General features: G+C 35.2%; 1 protein-coding gene across 1 annotated transcript in view; it reads left to right on the top strand.

Annotated features, from left to right (window-relative positions):
- The window catches only part of jbug (filamin-type immunoglobulin domains fbug), an 879391-nt gene that overhangs the window by 632416 nt on the left and 226286 nt on the right, over positions 1–20689 (top strand). Inside the window, exon 35 of the mRNA XM_090401914.1 lies at positions 16950–17119. Coding sequence (XP_090258040.1) covers positions 16950–17119 — 170 coding nt within the window. The remainder of the gene's footprint in view (positions 1–16949; positions 17120–20689) is intronic.

The following is a 20689-nucleotide window of genomic DNA, read 5'->3' as shown; positions in this document are numbered from 1 at the left end:
TTTTGCGTATAATGATCAATAAATATACAATCGGTGCTAAAGTTTCTCTCTCTTACACTCAACCTTTTCAATATTAGTTTCTCTACCCAATTACTTCAACTTGTTCAGAAAACAGTAACTTCTTCAATCGCTTATGGCCTTCCATGTTCAGATGCAGTCTATCTCTAGCATACAACTGTCTTTTTCCTTCAAACACACACCAGACATCAACAAATTCCAGACCTCTTTTTTTGCACATTCTTGCAATCATATCATCATTATCATCACTCGTCTACTTAACTCGTAATTGTCAAAACGAGGTAGCACACATACTATCCTCCCATTGACACTTTTCTCTTCACAATATCTAACAATGTTCCTAAATCTTTTCAATCTTTTCCTACCCGATTTATACCACCACTCAGGTCATTTGTACCCACCATAACTATCATCTTATCTGCTTCATGCCCTCTCTTTATTGCTAAAACCACTCTTTCTATTGTCCCACCAGCCAAGTACTCCTCATGCATACCACTCTCCATACCCTTAATCATAGAATCACCATATATCTTACCACTCTTAACTTCATTCAAGTCCACACAAGCATCACTCATGGACTCATTTTCTATGCTATTCAGCATGACTCTCCCAGTTTCATTACTCAACGCTCTATTACTTACCCCCCCCACACACACACACACTCTCATGACATCTCGTTTCTTCTAGGCCACTTGTGGTTTTATTTTGTTGACTCCCAATCACTCCCATACTATTTATTACTTCATCATTCACCAAAGACTCATCCATATGTAATCCTGTTCTAGTTACTTCAGCTTAATCTCTATAGTCCTAATTTCTCTGTTTAACACATTAAACTCAGTTTTAACTTCCAGTATCTCCTTACCGAGCACTTCCAATTCCTCATGCAGAAGATGAAGGTCATTTTTCATTTTCATGAACTCCCGCCGAAGTTCTTCCACTACGGTCCCAATGTCAGCTTCCATTCCTAAATGCTCCAGCCTATCCCAACACTTCTCACATATGTCGACATTTTCGTTCTTCTCATTTAGCCAGACCGACCACAGATCCTTCACATTCTTTGGCGCATACATGCAGCAGTTTCCACAATGCATCCATTGCGAAAAATCTAACGCTGAGCCAGCCTTTCGTGTAGAAGTAGAAGTCCTCCGTGCCGCTGTACAACACAGTTCCAAACAATAACTCCACTGAAGGACACTTATATCTAACCGATGCACAACTGCAGCACAATTTGAGACAAAAAGCCACACTATATTTAAATTTAAAAACACGTTTTCTAGACTAACTAAACACAACCGCCACATTCACCAAGGACACTAGCGCCACCTTCATTTTCTTAACTATACATAACTTGGTATCTTTCAGAAAGCCAATCTTCAATCCAGCTTACCAATCTGCTATATAATTCCATCTTCTGCAGCTTATACATTAATCTGTCACTTTTTCCAGCAATATGTCTATCATAATGAGCTTAGAAGTTATTTGTACTACCTGCATTCACAATGCACTCTGGCAATGCATTCCACTCACTAACAACTCTCCACGTGAAAAATTTACTCCTCACATCCCTTTTTTGCATCTTTATACAACTTTCAGGCAGGGCCTCTAGTTGTTCCCACCTCATCATCCACTTTTTTTACAATTCTTTCTGTATTAATCTGATAGAATTCATTAACTAACACTTAAAGGTCTCTTGCATATCTCCTCTTTTCTTCCTATCCACCAACCTCTATAATCCACATTTTCTCACACACTCTTCACAGCCAACACTCCAAAGTCTTGATATCACTTTGATCATTCATCTTTGGACCCTCTCTAGTGTTTTCACATCACAATGAAAACTAGAAGACGAAATCTGAGCACAACAGTCCATATGTGGCATGACCAATGCCTTATATAGAGGCACCATCTCCACCTTATCCCAACATATCAATGCACTTTTTATCATAGCAGCAATACGATGTGCAGTGTTTTCAACATTTGCAGTGTGCTCTTAGAACATCAGTCCACCATGTACCATCACTCCAAGATCCAGAATCTTATCCACTTCCTGAATTACAACTTTACCAATACAGTATGTATCCTTAACCTTGCATTTATTAATATTAAAACTGCAACCCTACTCATTTATTCAAGCTAAAAGTCTATTGAAATCTTCTTGTAGAGAATTAATATCAGCACTACTAGTGATAATTCTACCTAACTTTGCATCATTGGCAAACCCAGTCAATCCATGTAAAATATAATTAGCAAATAAGTTAAACAGTAGGAGTCCAAGAACCTTGAGGCATGCCACTGGTCACCTTCTTTTTCTGAGACACTGTTCCATTATACATAACTTGGTATCTTTCAGAGAACCAATCTTCAATCCAGCTTACCAATCTGCTATATAATTCCATCTTCTGCAGCTTATACATTAATATGTCAATTTTTCCAACATTTTGATCAGACCAGTCTAAATTGGAAATTTCTGTTCCAACCATGCTTGTGGAGAGGGATTATTTTGCTTTTTTTTTTTTTTCTTCCCACTCCTTAGGAATCTTTCCAACTGCAAGACTTTCATTAAATAACCAGGTCAAGGCATGGCTAATGTTTTTGCACATTCTTTAAAAATACATGATGATATATCATCCATATCATCCATTCCCACAGCCTTATTAACATCGAATCTAAGTAACATTGATTCTTTCACCTTTAATTCTCCTGATCATTGCCTCTGATATTTGTTTCAGCATCTGATATTCATGTTATTTTACCACCTGTAAAACATGGCTTATACATCTTATTTTTTGCCACACCTTTAATGATTGAGTCACCATATAAAGCAATTCTATCATGTTTAAATACTTGCTTCTTCTTATTAACCTCCTTGTCATCATGTATTCTCTTCTTTAAACGTTCAATTTTTCCTCCATACATTTAATCTGACTCTTCATTTTTTCATTAACTCTTGCTTAAGCTCTTCCACATCACTTCTGTTATTATCGTCGCAAGCATTTCCATTAATTTTCTGATTATTCCTGATAACACCGTTCTCATTTTTGGAATGTCCTAATCTTTCATTGTACTTCTCACATACTATAATATGTTCCTTTTTATCTTTTATTCCAACACACCATAAATCTTTAACATTTTTGGACACATACATAAAACAATTATCCATCATATCCACTGTGAAAGAAGTGTACACGAGCAACACAAGAAGGTCTTAACTTGGGTGAAAATCCAAAATGTTTCTTTAATAGGTCAGGATTTCTTGGACCATTCTACATTATTTGAAATCTAATTACAGTGGTACCTCGACTTACGTGCTCAACATACGAACTTTTTTCATATCCCATTTTGACCTCTAGATACGAACCTAGACTCGAGATACGAACCGTGATGCTTTTCTTTTCAAATGAAGTAAAGCCTGTTTTACATTATACTTTTTTTAACTTTTTCCCCTAGTACTAGAAACAGGCTTAATGCAGAGTACAGCACCAGCATATATGCATGTACGTTTAGCTGAGCGCATGCTGAACCATCTCTAGTGTAATGACTGTTGTTACTACTTCGTATTTATCTGAAATACAACGAACACTGCATGTATATTTGCTTTTTTGTGTATCTATTTCTGTATTTGTGTAAACAAACAATACACTTCATGAAGATTTTTTTAGGTTTTTATTTATTATGTGTACTGTATATATTTCTTTTTATAAGTGACATGTTTTATTGTAGCTTCACGTTTGTTTTCTGAATAATCTACTAGATAAGTGTCATTTCACTGATCAGCATATTATTTTCAACATGGGGCCAAAAAAAAAAAAAAACTAAGAAAGAAGAAGAAAATTTCAATAGAAATTAAGAAAGAGATTGTGGAAAAATATGAGACAAGAGTCAGGCAAAGAGATCTGTGTAAGCAGTATGACTTTTCCAAATCCACCATAGCTACAATTCAAGAAAGCAGATTTTTATATGGAACTAGATGTGGCCAAAGGAGTATCTATTGTGTCATCTCGAAGAAATAAAGTTATGGAAGAAATGGAAACTTTACTACTCGTCTGGATTAATGAAATGCAACTGAAAGGAGATGTTGAAGGTTTGTTTTTCACTTGGTTAGAGTATAATAAATTTAGTTTAATCCTTTATCCAAGTGTGAGCAAACAAAGTTTGCGCCTGAAAGTATCTTCGGGACTGGGTTAAGGTGGTACAACACCAGGGCAACTCGTTGCAAAGGTGGAGCAAGATACCAACACTCCTATCTCAGTATCTCCTATAATGCAAAACACATCTCCTTGCGGATATGTCTAATGTTATGCATTAAGGGAAAGGACACTACCCAGACTAGTTTTGACCTTTATTGAGGTCTCTTCAGTGACGAGTTGCCCTGGTGTTGTACCACCTTAACCCAGTCCTGAAGATACTTTCAGGCACAAACTTTGTTTGCTCACACTTGGATAAAGGATTAAACTAAATTTATTATACTCTAACCAAGTGAAAAATAAACCTTCAACATCTTTCTCTAAATCCAGAGTCAATTATTAAAAAAGGGTGGCACACCAATTGGCAATTCCTATAGGTAGAGATGACCTGCTAATGCTTCTGCCTAATATCTCCACTTGGGCCTGGCTCCCACTGAAGAGACCTCAATAAAGGTCGAAACTAGTCTGGGTAGTGGCCCTTCCCTTAATGCATAACATTAGACATATCTGCAAGGAGATGTGTTTTGCATTATAGGAGATACTGAGATAGGAGTGTTGGTAGCTTGCTCCACCTTTGCAACGAGTTGCCCTGGTGTTGTACCACCTTAACCCAGTCCTGAAGATACTTTCAGGCGCAAACTTTGTTTGCTCACACTTGGATAAAGGATTAAACTAAATTTATTATATGAAAGGAGATGTGTATCTCAAAACATGATCTGTTTACAAGCTCAAACTATTTACAAAGATCTTTCACAGAACTTACCATCCACTAGTAGTAGCAAAGACATCTGCAAAGAGTTTAAAGCTAGCAAAAGATGGTTTCAGAAATTCAAGAATAGAACTGGTATCCATAGTGTTGTTACACATGGAGAAGGTGCTAGTGCTGACAAAGCCACTGAAAGCTTCGTGAAGGACTTTCAGAAACTGATGGAGTCAGAAGGTTACAGACCAGAACCGCAATATTTAAATTTAAAACTGCAATGAAAGCCCAGTTTCATTGCAGTTTTAAACTGCAATGAAACTGGGCTTTTCTGGAACAAAATGCCTAAGAGAACTTTCATCACTAAGGAGGAAATGGCATTGCCAGGGCACAAGCCAATGAAAGACAGACTAACTTTGCTTTTTTGTGTCAATGAAGATAAAACCTCTGTTGGTTTACCACTCTGAAAATCCTACAGTCTTTAAAAAGCAGAAAGTTAAACAGGCACAAACTCAGTGTTATGTGGAGAGGTAACAACAAAGGCAATTCTTCTGTGAGTGGATGACAGAGGTGTTTGCTCCCATAGTGAAACAGTATCTACAAGAAAAGGGGTCTACCTGAGAAAGTTCTTCTTATAATGGACAATGCTCCAGCACATCCACCACAGTTGGAAGAAGATTTAGATGAAGAGTTTAATTTCATCAAAATTAAGTTCTTGCCTCCTAATACCACACCACTCCTACAACCAATGGATCAATATGTTATTTCCAACTTCGAAAAGCTTTATACCAAAGCTCTTTTCCAAAGATGTTTCGAAGTTATCAGAATTAACCCTCAGGGAATTCTGGAAGAATCACTTCAATATTCTTCATTGTTTTTGTCTTATTAGTCAGGCATGGGAAGATGTTTCTGTGAGAATATTAAAATCAGCCTGGAAGAAGTTATGGCCTGACTGTGTCCAAGGAACTGCATTGGAAGGACCTGAAAGCAAAATTGACATTGTAGATACAGTTATCTCCCTGGGCAAGACCATGCATTTGAAAGTTGGTGAAGAGGAGCACAATGTTGAGCTGACCACTGAAAAGCTACAGGAGTTAAGAAGAAAGCAGGAAAAAGAAAGGGATGAGAAGGAAAAGCAAATGTCTTCAGAGGACAAAGAAGACTGCAGCAAAAAGGGAGTAATTCCAACACGTGACGTAAAAAAAAAATCTTGCAGCACTGGGGCAAATTGCAAGAATTGGTTAACAAGTGGCATCCAGATCAAGGTGTTGTTTCTAGAGCCACCAATATCTTCAATGACAATGTCATTAATCACTTTATAATGGTGTTAAGGAAATGACAGATTCAGTCAATGTTGGATAGGTTTTTTAAACCTCCCTCAACTAAGAGACAAAAAGAAACAACTAATGACAACAAATCGAAAACTCCTGAACCACAAAACCAGCCACAAGAAAATTGATTTTTTTTACACTTTAATAGAAAATGATTTTCATACTAATCATGTAAAACCAAAGATTTCATAAATAAAAATTAATATGTAATTTTATTTTAAAAAATGCATATTTATAGTTAAAAATGCTCCTTCTCACTCCTTCATTTCTTTGCATTTTCTTCATTTAGTTGAGAATAGTTTTTTTTTAAAAATTTTTGAATCTAGGAATGGGTTAATTGATTTCTCATAAGATATAATGGAAAATTGGGTTTCGAGGTAAGAACCATGGTCAGGAACGAATTAAGTTCATAAGTTGAGGTACCACTGTATTTTAATATACTTGGTTCCTTTTAATCATTTCAGTTAATGTTGCATGTTTTGAAAATAGACTTTATGTAAAATATTTGCACTATAGAAATGGTATAGACTTTATATGGCCTCCATAGTACATTTGCAAGAATGACAGGACCTTGTGTCCTTCAATTAGAAAAGAACCCGAGTTTAAGTGTTATCATGATGGAGGAATTTTTATATGTGCTTTTCAGTTGAAGTTAATTGATCTCATGCAGAGGTAGCAGTTTTTTTTTTGTTTGTTTTTTATTCCTCTTCCTGGAAACTTAAGTTTTGCATTCTGCATACAGGCAAAATTGGCCTTTGTACACATTTACCACTACAATTAGTGGTGGTAGTAGATGGCACTATGTGTAATTGATGGATTGTGGTGTAGTGTGTAGAGGGTGGAGTGCATAGAATGGATTTCTCTCCTGCAATGAGTCCTTGGTAATGTTGTATAATAATAATAATAATTACATGATGAATGGAAGCATAAGCTATAACTAAATAAATAATAGCTAACTATAGGTTTATTACTTATGTGAAACTATTTAACATAGAAATTTCACCCTGGCATCAAGTGCATTTTCAGTATGACTTTTTCTTCTACTTGTTTAATTTGAAAGTCATACTGAAAATGCACTTGATGCCAGGGTGAAAATTCTATGTTAAATAGTTCCTTCATGTAACCATGAAGGAAAACATGGTGATTAGAATTCATTATAAAAATAATGGAAAGAACTACTGTTCTAGAGTAATATAAACCAAAATAATCACTTAATGTTTCAACCTTCACAATGAAGGTCATCATCTGAAGTATACATATATATACACAATACATTTATAAATAATGGTTATAGCAAAAATACTATCAGTAAAGTTCTTCATAAAACTTCATCAAAAAATACATATAATATAGAGTACAGTAAAACCATTGCTGTCCCATACATTAAAAAGAGTTATCAGAAAAAATAAATAGAATGCTACACCATTATAATTTTAATTCCACTTTTAAACCACCTATAAAATTAAGAAAAACACATTCAACTCCTTTAAGGATCCTCCCCCCTCCCCCCATTGACTCACCCTGGAGTTTGTCATATCTGTTGCACCTGTACCTTACCTTGTATTGATGAAAATGGATGTACAATCCCTATCTGTAAAAAAAAAAAAAAAAAAAAAATATATATATATATATATATATATATATATATATCGACACATTAAATTTACCAATTTTTGTGAATCAAACCTCCCAGATCATGCTCTTAACAATCTACACCAGCGGTTTCCAACCTTTTTGACTCGCGGAACCCATTTTAGAATCAATTTCTATGGCGGAGCCCCTTAGATCAGTACAATAAACTCAGTTCCTTCAATTTAATCATTACATCCAATTCAATTCAAATACATATTCGTTCATTACTTGTTATTCGAAATTTTTATTATTCGTTATAGAAGACTTACACTACACTTCAATTAGAGTGCACTGTAGTTCAACAGTAGGCCTAAATTAAGACATAACTTAAAATAACATATAAACGTTTAATGAGACACCTGCGGTTGTATTTTTTTGCACAGTTTTCTTATTTTAGGTTCAATTGATGATAATTGCAGGCGAATGTCTGGTTCTGCATTTAAGCGGCTTCTGTATTTTGTTTTGGTACCTGTATAGGTGGAAAATCCTGCTTCACAGAGATATGTAGTTGAGAAAGGCAGAAATACTAATTTTGCTTTCTCAGACAAGATTTTGAATTCATCTTGCAAATGCAGCCACAACTCCGGTAGACTTTGGTTTTGAAACGCGATTTTTAGTTCACTGTGAGATGTCAAATCTGTGAGGACCTCGTATTCCACTGAGTTTAAGCTGGGTGGCTTTTTGTTCACGTTGAACACATTCAGTGCAAATACAAATACTTACCTACTTGAAAACTAATAAAAGCACCTGAATCAATCAATAAAGTAATCTTTTTCTATCGGAAATGTATCACAGTAGTTCGGGTTCGAACGTACGAGTAGAACAAAACACAACACTTCATTAATGAACACTTACTAACTACACAACTAAACACTCGCAAAGAGGTCAAATGCACAAAAAAACTCGTGTAAGAATTGCTAAGAAATCGCAATGTTATCGCTATGAAAATTCACTCTGAAGTGATTGATTTTACTTTTTGTTTCTCATTCTTTAATTTCATTAAATTTTTATTTATTTTATTTTCCTGGAGTGGCCGCAGATCCCTAAGAGCTCCGCAGAACACAGGTTGGGAACCACTACTCTACACCAAATTGATGAGAAAAGTACATGTTCTTTACATCATACAAAAACTTGGTATGAAACAAAAAAACAAGTTTTTTGTTTCATATCAAAATTCATACAGTAATGGGGGCATAAAAATCCTAAGGATTTGGATGGCACACACTTAGCTCACTTAGTTCAAGTTTTCCAACAAACCCTGACTTTAGGACTGAACAATTATTTCAGCTTTTATTGGCCACCAATGTTCTGTTTTAATTTATATGTATACTTATATGAGTAACTTTGTGTAAACATGTTGCTCTGTATATTAATTTATTTTTTTATCCAAATAGATAATAATAACAGGACTCTACCTAGCATTGATGTGATAAGTTGTTTTTTTTCACCAGAGGTCAGGCCAATAGTTTTAACGGTTGACCAAATTAAGGTAACTTTAGCATACCATATAGATTGTAGTGCAGCTTGTCTCTTTGTATATATGTGTATACTCCAGATGATGTGATTTGACCTTATCAAATCACATCACAAATCAAAATGTCAAGTGATTATTTTGGTTTATATTAAACTGAAGTTTTACTCTAACACAGTAGTTGTTTCCATAATTCTTATAATGAAGTAGAAGAGAAAACCTACAGACTCAACAATGAATTACAAAAAAAATAATGTAACATAAAAACAAATGACAAACAATACTCAGCCCAACCATGTGGGTGACACTAAAGTCCTATCTAAGTGGAGCGCCCTCTAAGGGTGGTTGTAGGTAGCCTGGAATGTAAAGTGGGACCTCTGGTGATAAGCATTTCTGAAATTTTAGGAAGCTTAATGCAACCATATTTGTTAAGATTTGGTTGATTCCTGAGAGCTGCTGCTGATTCTAAGAATAGTCTTTCTCAAATTAAACATATTTTTTGGTTGTTTGAAAGTTAAGCATAAAAAACTTATTGTTTAATACTGACCATATACAAATATTTTAACATTCTTTGCCAACCAGTTTCGCTAGCAAACCATCTAGCTTTTTCAAGGCGTTGATGGTAAAGTATAAAAAATACTAGTAAATGCAAATCGAAAGGAACAACGTTTTTAATGTTCCTTTTAATATGCATTTACTAGTATTTTTTATACTTTACCATCAACGCCTTGAAAAAGCTAGACGGTTTGCTAGCGAAACTGGTAGGCGAAGAATGTTAAAATATTTGTATATGGTCAGTATTAAACAATTAAGTTTTTTATGCTTAATAGTCTTTCTCTTTTGAATTTGCTGTGGTGGAGCATGGTGGTTTTTTTTCCATGAGATCCTGTGGGTTGTATCCAAGACATGGTCAGCCAGGCCTGACTGACTATTCGTGCTTGCAGATGTATGACTTATGTTCCTCCAGGCAGATAGTAGCTGATCTGCCTGTCTGTCCAAAGTATGCCAGTTTACAGGAACAGGATACTTTATAGACTCCAGGCACTGAGAGAGGAGGGAGCTGATCTTTTGTAGAGCAGATAAGGGTAGCAAGTTTGCAGTGGGGCTTAAATGCTGTGTGTAGGTTGTACTTTTTTAAAATCTTGGCTATTTTTTCAGATTTGCCACGGATGTAGGGTATGGTGATGGCATTTCTAAACTCTTTTTGAAGAGAAGACTGGGGAATGGGGGAGGACCTGATTATTTTTTTAATGCTGTTATCGCTGTAGCCATTGGAGAGGAAAGTGTTGTGTATGTGGTCAAGCTCAGTTGTAAGGGCGATTCCACTGGAACAAAGATTGTGGGCTGTCTTGGTAAGAATTTTAATAATGTCATATTGTTGAGCAGGGTGGTGGTGGGAGCGTTTGTGGATGTATCTGCCTGTATGTGTGGGTTTTCTATATACCATGAAGGAAAGTGTACCGTTGGGAAGGCGTGTAACTAAGGTGTCTAGGAAGGGTAAGCAATTGTTCTTTTCCTTTGCCATCGTGAACTGAATTCTTAGATGTAGGCTGTTGAGGTGACTGAGGAAGGCGTCTAATGTGTCTGGGCCATGAGACCAAATAGAGAACACATCATCTACATATCTTAGCCAAATGGAAGGTTTGAGATGGGCTGAGTCTATGGCTCGTTTTTCAAAATCTTCCATATAAAAATTGGCAAGGGGGGTGAGAGGGGGAGGGAACCCATGGCGGTTCCTTCTATCTGCTTATAGATTTTGTTCTTCCAAGAAAAATAACCAGAATAGATGGCAGAGGAAAAGAGATCTAAGATGTCAGAAGGAAAAACGTTTTTTTTTTAAGAGTGTTAAGGTTTCAATTAAGGAAAGGTAATTCGAATATTGGTAAATAATGAGGATGTGTCAAAGCTTACCAATATGTCTGTGTAATTTAAAGTTAAATTTTCTATGGGGGAGGGGGGGGGACAGAAAGGTGTGAGTTTTTTCGTGATTTCCGGGGGCCAGGGTAGGTAGAGCGATCTCGGAGGATAATCTCCATTTTTCAATTGTATTCCGTGGCATTGCCCTTATCAGCTCTAGTGATAACGATACTTTTTTCTTTTCGTAATTTCACAAGAGTAGTGCGTTGGGAGGACAGTATCTCCAGTGATACTAATTCCCATGAAAGGCCATTTGAATCAAAACAACATTCACCATATTCATAATGTCCATTGCCTTTGTTGTTTCTTTCAAGGGTTTACAAAAAAGAAATTCCTCTTTTATTTCATTCTGATGTATATATCTAGTAAAAACAAGAAGCTGTGTGCAGTTAGACACATCAGTTGATTCCTCCAACTGTAAACTAATTCTTGCAGGACTTTACTTGATTTCGTCCACTACCTGTATGTCTTCTGACATTTCTCGAATCCGATCACAAATTGCATTATTTGATAATGGTATTTTCTCTTTTGCTTCTTTACCACACGTAAACTCAACCATGTCCATAGCACACGGCTTCACTAATGTCTCAGCAATTGTATGTGGTTTCTTTTCTTTGGCGACCCTCAATGCGACCTGATAACTAGCCTCCAGTGCTGGCTTCTTCGGGGTAATAAATCCATGGTCATGAAGTGTGATATTCTTACCAAATTGTGCTCATTTTATTCTACATGAGGACTCTGACTCGTTAGAATGTTCGGGATGAACATTCTGAAGATGCTCTCAATTTTGATGACTTCATACTGCCATTGCTGAATATCTTTGAGCAAATGAAGTACTTTCTTTGTCAAGCACAAAAGTAAAACCATATTGCACATATGAATCTTGGTAGCAACGTTTCTTTGCCGTGGTCATTCCTTGGGTCTGCAAAAATAATATTCTTTTGTATATAAATCCTGATCTAACCTTTCATTTTAAAAATAAGCTAAAAAATAAATTATATTTTAATGTATTTAAATCTTGATCTATCCTTTCATTTTTAGAATAGGCTAAAAATAAGCTATAAGCTACTTATGATTAGATTAAAATTTAGTCAGCAAAAGTAATTTAACTAACCTATGTTTATCCCTAAAACACGTGTACTGTGAACATGTCAAAATGAAGCAGTTCGAGTGTGTACCATACAGTATGTCATGCACGTGCGCATGAGGTGCAGATGCCGCGGTGGTGAGCCTTAAGGGAGCGCCGATCTGGCAATTTCACCAGCTATCTTGAATCTTAACATGGCATTTTGAGTTATCGGACTCTGCAGTGAGAAAAAAGTCTATGCAACTTCACTGTGTACGGGGTCCGAAAAGAGACCTGAAATGTTGCTGGTGGCTGACAGACAGTACCAACATGGAATAGCCTGGAAATGTGATAACATAAGTATTTTGACATCTGCTTCATTTCGACATGCTCACAGTACATGTGTTTTAGGGATAAACATAGGTTAGCTAAATTACTTTTGCTGACTAAATTTTAATCTAATCATAAGTAGCTTATAGCTTATTTTTAGCCTATTCTAAAAATGAAAGGATAGATCAAGATTTAAATACATTAAAATATTATTTATTTTTTAGCTTATTTTTAGGTTAGTCATTAATAACATAATATACTTATTTACCTGCTATTCACCGTACCCCTGGGAGTACGGGTATCCCGGTTGGGAACCCCTGACTTAAGCCTTTACACATAGACTCGACAATGAAAATGCATGAGTTGCACATACATGATATAGAATGGCATTATTAATTACTGTCCTACAGAAATGAGTGGAGTCGCTAGTTTATTTATCTAATTTTAAATTAATACTTTATTTCTTCTTTAAATTTGTACAGTCAGCACTTTAATGTATTTTAGACCATGCCACTTTATAATGTACATGTAGGTCATATCTTTTTATTGTTCAGTCTTCCTGTTTTTTCCTCTGCTTGTTTAATTTGAAAGTCATACTGAAGATGCCCCTCTTGATGATAGGCCAGAAATTCTATGCTAAATAAAGTTTGCACTAGTAATAAATCCGTGGTTAGTCATTATTTATTAATAATAATAAAACTTCTATTTGTTTAATAATTTAAACGTAAGTTATTGTATTAATAAATAACCCACTAGTGTTGTCTAAAAGCTAAGGACAAACTACATATTTCAGTACATGAAAAAATTTTCATAACTACAGCGAAAGGTGGATATAAATTTATTGCCAGCATTGTTTTTGGCAAAAATTACAGATTTCCTAAGGATGTAGTTAAGGGATTAATGTACAGCACTTACAGAAAACTATATGGAGAGACATTTCAGTATGGAATATGTCCAGCTTGAAGTGCGATGCACTCTCAAAACATCATATCATGCTTAGCACCAAGTGATTCAGGAATACCAGAGACAAACTGGCTCACTTCTCCTTCAGAGCAAGCATAAGGCCTTGTTTGTTTTCTGGAGAGGAATTTCGAGCAGCAATGTATTATTTCTCTATTTCATCCAAAACGTGTTCTATGGGATTGAGAGGGGAGCTTCTTGGCCACTTGATTCAGTTAATATCCTCAGTTTCCAGAAGTATCACCACTACTTGTATATGATGTGGTGTGGCATTGTCATCCATAAAAATGAATTTTTCATCATGGAATAATGACATATGACATTGACAAACTTCATTGCAATATTGTTCGCCAGTCATAGTCCCTTTTCCAGCACTTATAGCTAGGTATGTCCATTAAGCATAATGCCTTTCCACACAACGAGAGCACTACCTTATCTATCCCTTTCAAGAAGAACATTCTTGCGATAAGCAGTACCACTTTTACATCAGATCAAGTGTCATTTGGAATCAGAGGAAAGACTAAAATGACTCTCATCTGTAAAAAGTACATTAGCCATTGGTGTCTTGTCCAGTTTTCATGGATACTACACCACTGAAAATGTGCTCTACAATGAGCTGTTGATAAACAGATGCATATTACAGTCCCTCAAGTATATAGGCCTACTTGTCACAGATGTCTTGCCACAGTGTTTCAAGCTGTCCATGTACTTGTCCTTGAATGGAGCTGATTTGCAAGTTGACCTGCTTTGGTGCATCAATTATGTTTTGCTGTTATCTGTCTTCTTGCTCCATGTTAAAGCAAGGGCAACCTTTTAACAAACACCTGAAACACATTCCATTTGAAACACTGCTCAGAACCTGACACAATACTATGTGAAATTCCAAACTCTCTGGCAATATCACTAATTCTGTGGCCTTCTTCAAGCTTTCCAGTAATTTTTTCTCACATGAAATCATCTAGATGATGTTTTGAGACATTACAAGGCATCCAATTTTTTTTTCAAATTTAGTCCTTCACAAAAAATGAGGTTTCTTCCAACAATTCAGTTAGCACAGGCTTTTGCCTTTTATCCTGAAGAACAGTGGGCGGCAACCTTTTTAATATGAAGGGCAAAATACTGCAGGCATCATGACGCTTGCATGCGCTGTGTTGCCGACTCCTCCTGATTTAAATAATTAAACTTAAAATTACAATTGGCATGAATGGTTTTGAAATGTCTTTCTATATTACTTTTTTTTTAGAAATAGCCACACCATTGTTGCATAATAAACGACAAATACATTTGCCATTATGATTGCTAAAGCAAGGCGCTCGCATATGATCTGACAGATACATGCTAATTGTTAACATGAATATTCCTTTTGTATTCATTTTTTATTTTTATTTTTTATGGTATTTTATATTATTCATATGTGACAAAAATATGTTGTAAAAGTGAGGTAAATAAAATAATGTTAAAATTTTTCTTAAAAACAACTAATCATAGAATTTCTTAGCCTGAAATTAGAGAAAAAATGCCTGTGTCATAAGCCGTCTGTAATTTTCAAATTTTATATTGTGCTCTTCATATTAAAAAGGTTGCGGACCTCTGCATGATGTGCTTTATATTTATGGAAAATACTAAGGAAAGAGGTCTGGAGACTGCTCTCCTTTACTACGAGTTGCCCATAAGGCACTACTTATGCTTGCATCTGCCGAAACTTTTAGTTTCTATATATTCGGCACGAAACTCTTGTAGTTTCTATATTCGACTATGAAATAATGTTGGATTCAATGTTCACTTAATTTGTACCATCTTGTATTATATTTGCAATGTTTTTTCTTTATGTTTCTTGCATTTTGGCACATACTAGTAATGAATGTATCTCTCAGATATACTGCGATCTATGCTGCAAAATTACCACTTCGAACTCCAAAGCAGTTTACAATAATTTCTCTGAGGGCGGACTAAAAATTCACTGTGGGCGCCATGGCGCCCACAGGCACTGCGTTGCCAACCTCTGCTGTAGAGTGCTACCATATGACGTCTTTGCACTTGATTTGAAATTTTGAATGTGCACCTGCTTTCTACTTGAAATTGTTAATTATACCAATTGCCACAAGCAGATTCATCTGAATTTGTAGTTGCATCTTCAGAAATAGTGTTCATCCTTAGGTTTTGGCCTGTGTAATATGGTAATAATAAGTAATAAAACTTGTAAAACTGTTCAAGCCAAAATGAGTTTTGGTAAAATTGTATCTGTTTTCACAAAATTTTCTTTACTCATTATAGTTTATACTGCATACGTGGTTGTCAAGGTTGTTGGTATGTTTGTGATTTCTTCACAGCTTTCCTTATATATTCTTTTCATGAAGAGCCTGCTCTAGTGAAAGACTGCCTGCTTCCAGAAAATCGTATGGTTGGAGGTGATAGTATGTTGGATCAAGCCCAGATTGTTTCAACTCCTGGTTCTTAATAGTTTTTGTGCTCTTCCAGATGAAAATAGTTGCAGATCTTGTGATTGGCCAAAGTAGAAAGAGCTATAGGTAGAATGGATATGATAAACGTTTTTACTAAATAATCAGTTAGCATTATTATTAATGCTAGTTGATATATTTGAAATCATATGTGGAAATAAACTTGTATTCTCAATTTTTTTTCATATTTTATCTTTGTATAAGCAAACAGCAATTAAAAGTTCCTATGGAACTATCATCATATATAAATAAAAGAAACTTTTTCTCTTTCTTCTTTCATTATAGTTCAGCAGTTCATAAGATCTAATAATTTAATTATTAAAAAATTGAGGTTATTCCATGAAATCAAGACTTTTTACTCTTTCTTTCCACCAAAAAATAAAACTTATTCCACATAAAAAAGAAATGAGAGCCTCCATATCTCCGTTTCAAAAGTTCCCTTAGTTGGGCATTGTCAAAACCAGTGGAGACCTGCACGTGAATCCCACCTAGGACATAAAGAGCAACATTTGTCAAGGCTTTTCATTTAAAGGTGAGTTAGCCAATCTCATATGGAGGTAGTAGGGTATCTCCAAAACAGCCAAACTGGCCAAAAGAACACATGCAGATTGACACCCATAGCACACTATCAAAGCAGGATCAACTGCTTTATCAGAGAATTAATTAGGTATAAAAGAAGGTAAGTTACTTGGCAGTAACAAGTCATTGAGTCTAGCATGCAAGGATAAAATGTGATTAAAAAAAAATCTAGAGCTATATACATAAATAACAAATTCTTTTCTTAGTATTACGTGTGTGTGTGTGTGTGTGTGTGTGTTTTATTTTATTTTATTTTATTTTATTTTATTTATTTACTTTATGGTTGTCACTTTAGGAAGTCCTTTCAAGATTGAGATTCAGGATACTATGATGGAATCAAAAGTGGCAAAAAGTAAATTAAGCATATTGGCCAATGGAGAAGGACTCAAGCAAGGCCTTGTAGGTTCAATTAATATGTTTGACATTGATATGAATGGCCTTGATGGTGATGTTGATGTTAAAGTCATAGGTAAAATAATTATTTCATGTTTTTATATATTGTAAAATTTAATTTTTATTATGGTGTGTATTTTATTTAGATATATGGAGCATTGATTCAAATTGCTTCTAGTATGCTCTGAGGAAACCTGAATAGGAGCATAGAACTTTTGTTAAATGTGAACTGAATATGGTGTTGTACAACACCATATTCAGTCCTAAAGATATTTTCAGGTGCAAACTTTGTTTGCTCACACTTGGATAAAGGATTAAACTAAATTTATTATAGTCTAACCAAGTGAAAAATAAACTTTCAACACCTTTCTCTAAATCCAGAGTAATTTAATAAAAAAGATGTGCCACCTTTTAGCAACTCCTATAGGTAAAGATGACCTCACTAGTGCTTCTGCCTGGTATCTCTACCACTGGGCCTGGCCCCCACTGAAGAGACCTCAATAAAGGTTGAAACTAGTCTGAGTAGTGGCCAATCCCTTAATGCATAACATTATACATATCTGCAAGGAGATGTGTTTTGCATTATGGGAGATACTGGGATAGGAGTGATGTTAGCTTGGTCCACCTTTGCTACGAGTATGTTGTACTACCTTACCCCAGTAAGGTAGTACAACACCATATTCAGTCCTAAAGATATTTTCAGGCGCAAACTTTGTTTGCTCACACTTGGATAAAGGATTAAACTAAATTTATTATATGCTGTATGAATGATTTTTATGTTCTTTTAAAAAACTATTTTTTAGCGTAGCAGTTGCTAATTTCTAAAGCAGTTTATGGAAATGATCAACCTGAGTAATAAATGGAAATGAGCCAAGGATAGATCTAGATTGAAACTTATATTAGCACAAACATATTTGTGCCTCAGCTTAGAAAGCACTCAAAGCATTTTCATCCATTTAATTTTCTTTAAATTGCAACATACTATATATAAGTATGAGATATTCTGTTTTGTGGAAATTAATTTTGATACATTTTATTGAATGTGTTACTATTATAGTGTTGTTATTAACAAGATGGATCATTTCAAAAGGATAGGTATTATGTTATAAGGTATAAAAATTGTTTGTAAAATGTTCCAGGAGTGCAAGCATTATCTTCACCATATTTGATTGGCCTGCTCAGTCCTTGGCTTTCAGATAAACTGAACATCTGTGGAGATAGAATGAATTTTTCATAAGACCACCACAGCATTCCATTCTAAGGTGACTGCAGATACTATCGCCTTAATCACCACTCTGCAAAACATCCAGAGCATGTTATTATTATTATTAACATTTGACCATGGAATCAGAGACTCATCGTGGGAGGTACTATTGCACTCAATGCTCATCCAACCATGCCTTAAACTGATTCAGTGTGTCTACACCCACAACACACTCAGGCAGTGCTTTCCACTCACTAACCACTCTCCATGCAAAGAATCGACTCCTCACTCTGCTCACACCCTCCTTATACAGTTTCCAGCAATGACCTCTTGTGCTACCCCCCCTCCTATTCCATGAAAAATCTCCTCCATGTCGATGTGATAATAACCCCTGACTATCTTATATGTCTCAATCATATCCCCCCCCCAATTCCTCCTATTCACAAGGCTCTGCAACTTACATTCTCTCAGTCTTTCTTCATACTCCTCATTCCAAAGACCACTAACCACCTTTGTGAATCTTCTCTGAACCCTTTCCAACATAATCCTCATCACCATGAAAATTAGGTGACCAAATCTATGCACAGTAATCCATATGAGGCCTTATACAATGGTATCATAACCTCTCTATTTCTGCATGTCAGAGTCCTCTGCATCATTGTGACATCTTCACAACTTGTGCAATGGAATAATTTCTGCACTGAGATTAGACTGTTTTGAGTGCTAATGGAAGATGCTTCTTTTGGTTAGGCAGTTTTAATAATTTGGTTAATCAGTGCTTATGTGGAAGAACATTGAAGAGAGAAGAAGTTTAAAGAGAAAAATTCACCATTTTGAGTGATTAAATGTATAGATGATAAACTGGGATTATTTTTATTTTAGTCCTTGTGAGAAAATGGTTCATACAGCTGACACTCACTGTGATAAATACTGCTAGTGAATTCTCTCACTATAGTTACCTGAAAAGTCCCAGCTGTTGAAAAGTCCCAGCTCTATAGCATCAATGTTGCTATTCACTCTCCACTAAAACATTATTTTCTTTGGTCTCTAGGATTTTCCTATAAAGAATCAACTATACATTGGTATTGTGAAGCTCAGCCAATGTTGTATTTTCAGTGGGGCTTAAATGTTGATTTCCTAATTGATGCTTTTGGAAAGTCCATTATTGCTGGTCAAGGTTCAGTAATGTCTTGAAGAGTAATATTGGTTTCCTTGAAAAGCTGTTCATTTTTAAACATTCTGAAAACCAACATGAAGTCCCAAAAAATTCCATATCTGTGGGTGAAATACTTGAGTCATTTATTTACGAGTTCCTCATTCCAAACCTTGTATAAGCTGGTTCTGGTTTTTCCTTACAAAAAAACAAACAAAACAAAACAAAAAAAAAAGAACATAATACTGAAATGTTATTAAAAAAAAAAAAAAGTAAAACCAACAATTATAATAACACTATAATAGTAAGAGATTGTTTCTTAACTGTTGTCTACATATTCCTTGAAGTTCTTTGCTTATTTAGGGGATCTGTAACTGACTATTTAAGAAATTAAATAATTTTTCCAAGCAAATTCCTAAAGTGCATGCACACACACACACACACACACTGAAAAATCTAAAAATCAAAAATTTCATAGTACTCTGTGTTGAGAATGACTAAGAGACTTCAAAATTTTTGGATATTTTGAGACATCTTGTGCCTTTATGGATGAGACCACCTTTGAAAATAATTAGAAAAGTCTAGAATGGTTATAGTTGTGTGTTTGTAATAACTATCATTTAATAAATTTGGTATGATAACCAGGTAGAAACATTGAACACCCATCGACTGCATCCTGAATGGAGAATCCATAGAACAAGTAAAATATTTCAGCTATTTAGGCCCAGTTTTTAGTGAAGATGGCAAAATAAATTTGGAAATAGACAGCAGAATTAGCAAAGCTGTATGGTAGGAAGTCAACTGAATAAATTTATAAGGATTAAGAAAGAGATTAGTCAGAACACTAAATTAGCTGTATACAAGACAGTATTCAAACCAGTTTTAACTTATGGATCAGAGAGCTGGGATTAGAAATAAAACTCTTGATCAAAGACCACAGATATGAGAGTCCTGAGAAAGATTAGGGGACTGGACAGATGACATCAGTAGCAGTATAAATTATAAAATCAGTATAAAATCCTAGGGACCAAAGAAAATAATGTTTTAGTGGAGGGTGAATAGCAGCATCAATGCTATAGAGTTCTGGCTGGGACTTTTCAGGTAACTATAGTGAGAGAATTTTATTAAAAACTAGGATACTAGGAAAGAACTTGATATTGTTAGCATTCAGGAATGTGTTAGCAGAGCTAATCTCAGGTGGTATGGCCACTTAAACAGATGAGAAGGAAAAGTTAGCAAAACAAGTGTTCTTTTCCAGAGGAAGACCAAGATGTAGGTGAATTGATAAT

This window comes from Typopeltis vanoorti, chromosome 12 (genome assembly GCF_054136105.1).
Source record: "Typopeltis vanoorti isolate ZY-2024b chromosome 12, IOZ_Tvanoo_1.0, whole genome shotgun sequence".
Classification (NCBI taxonomy): Eukaryota; Metazoa; Arthropoda; class Arachnida; order Uropygi; family Thelyphonidae; genus Typopeltis; species Typopeltis vanoorti.
The sequence above is the reverse complement of the archived record's forward strand: the minus strand, read 5'-3'. Positions and strand labels throughout refer to the sequence as shown.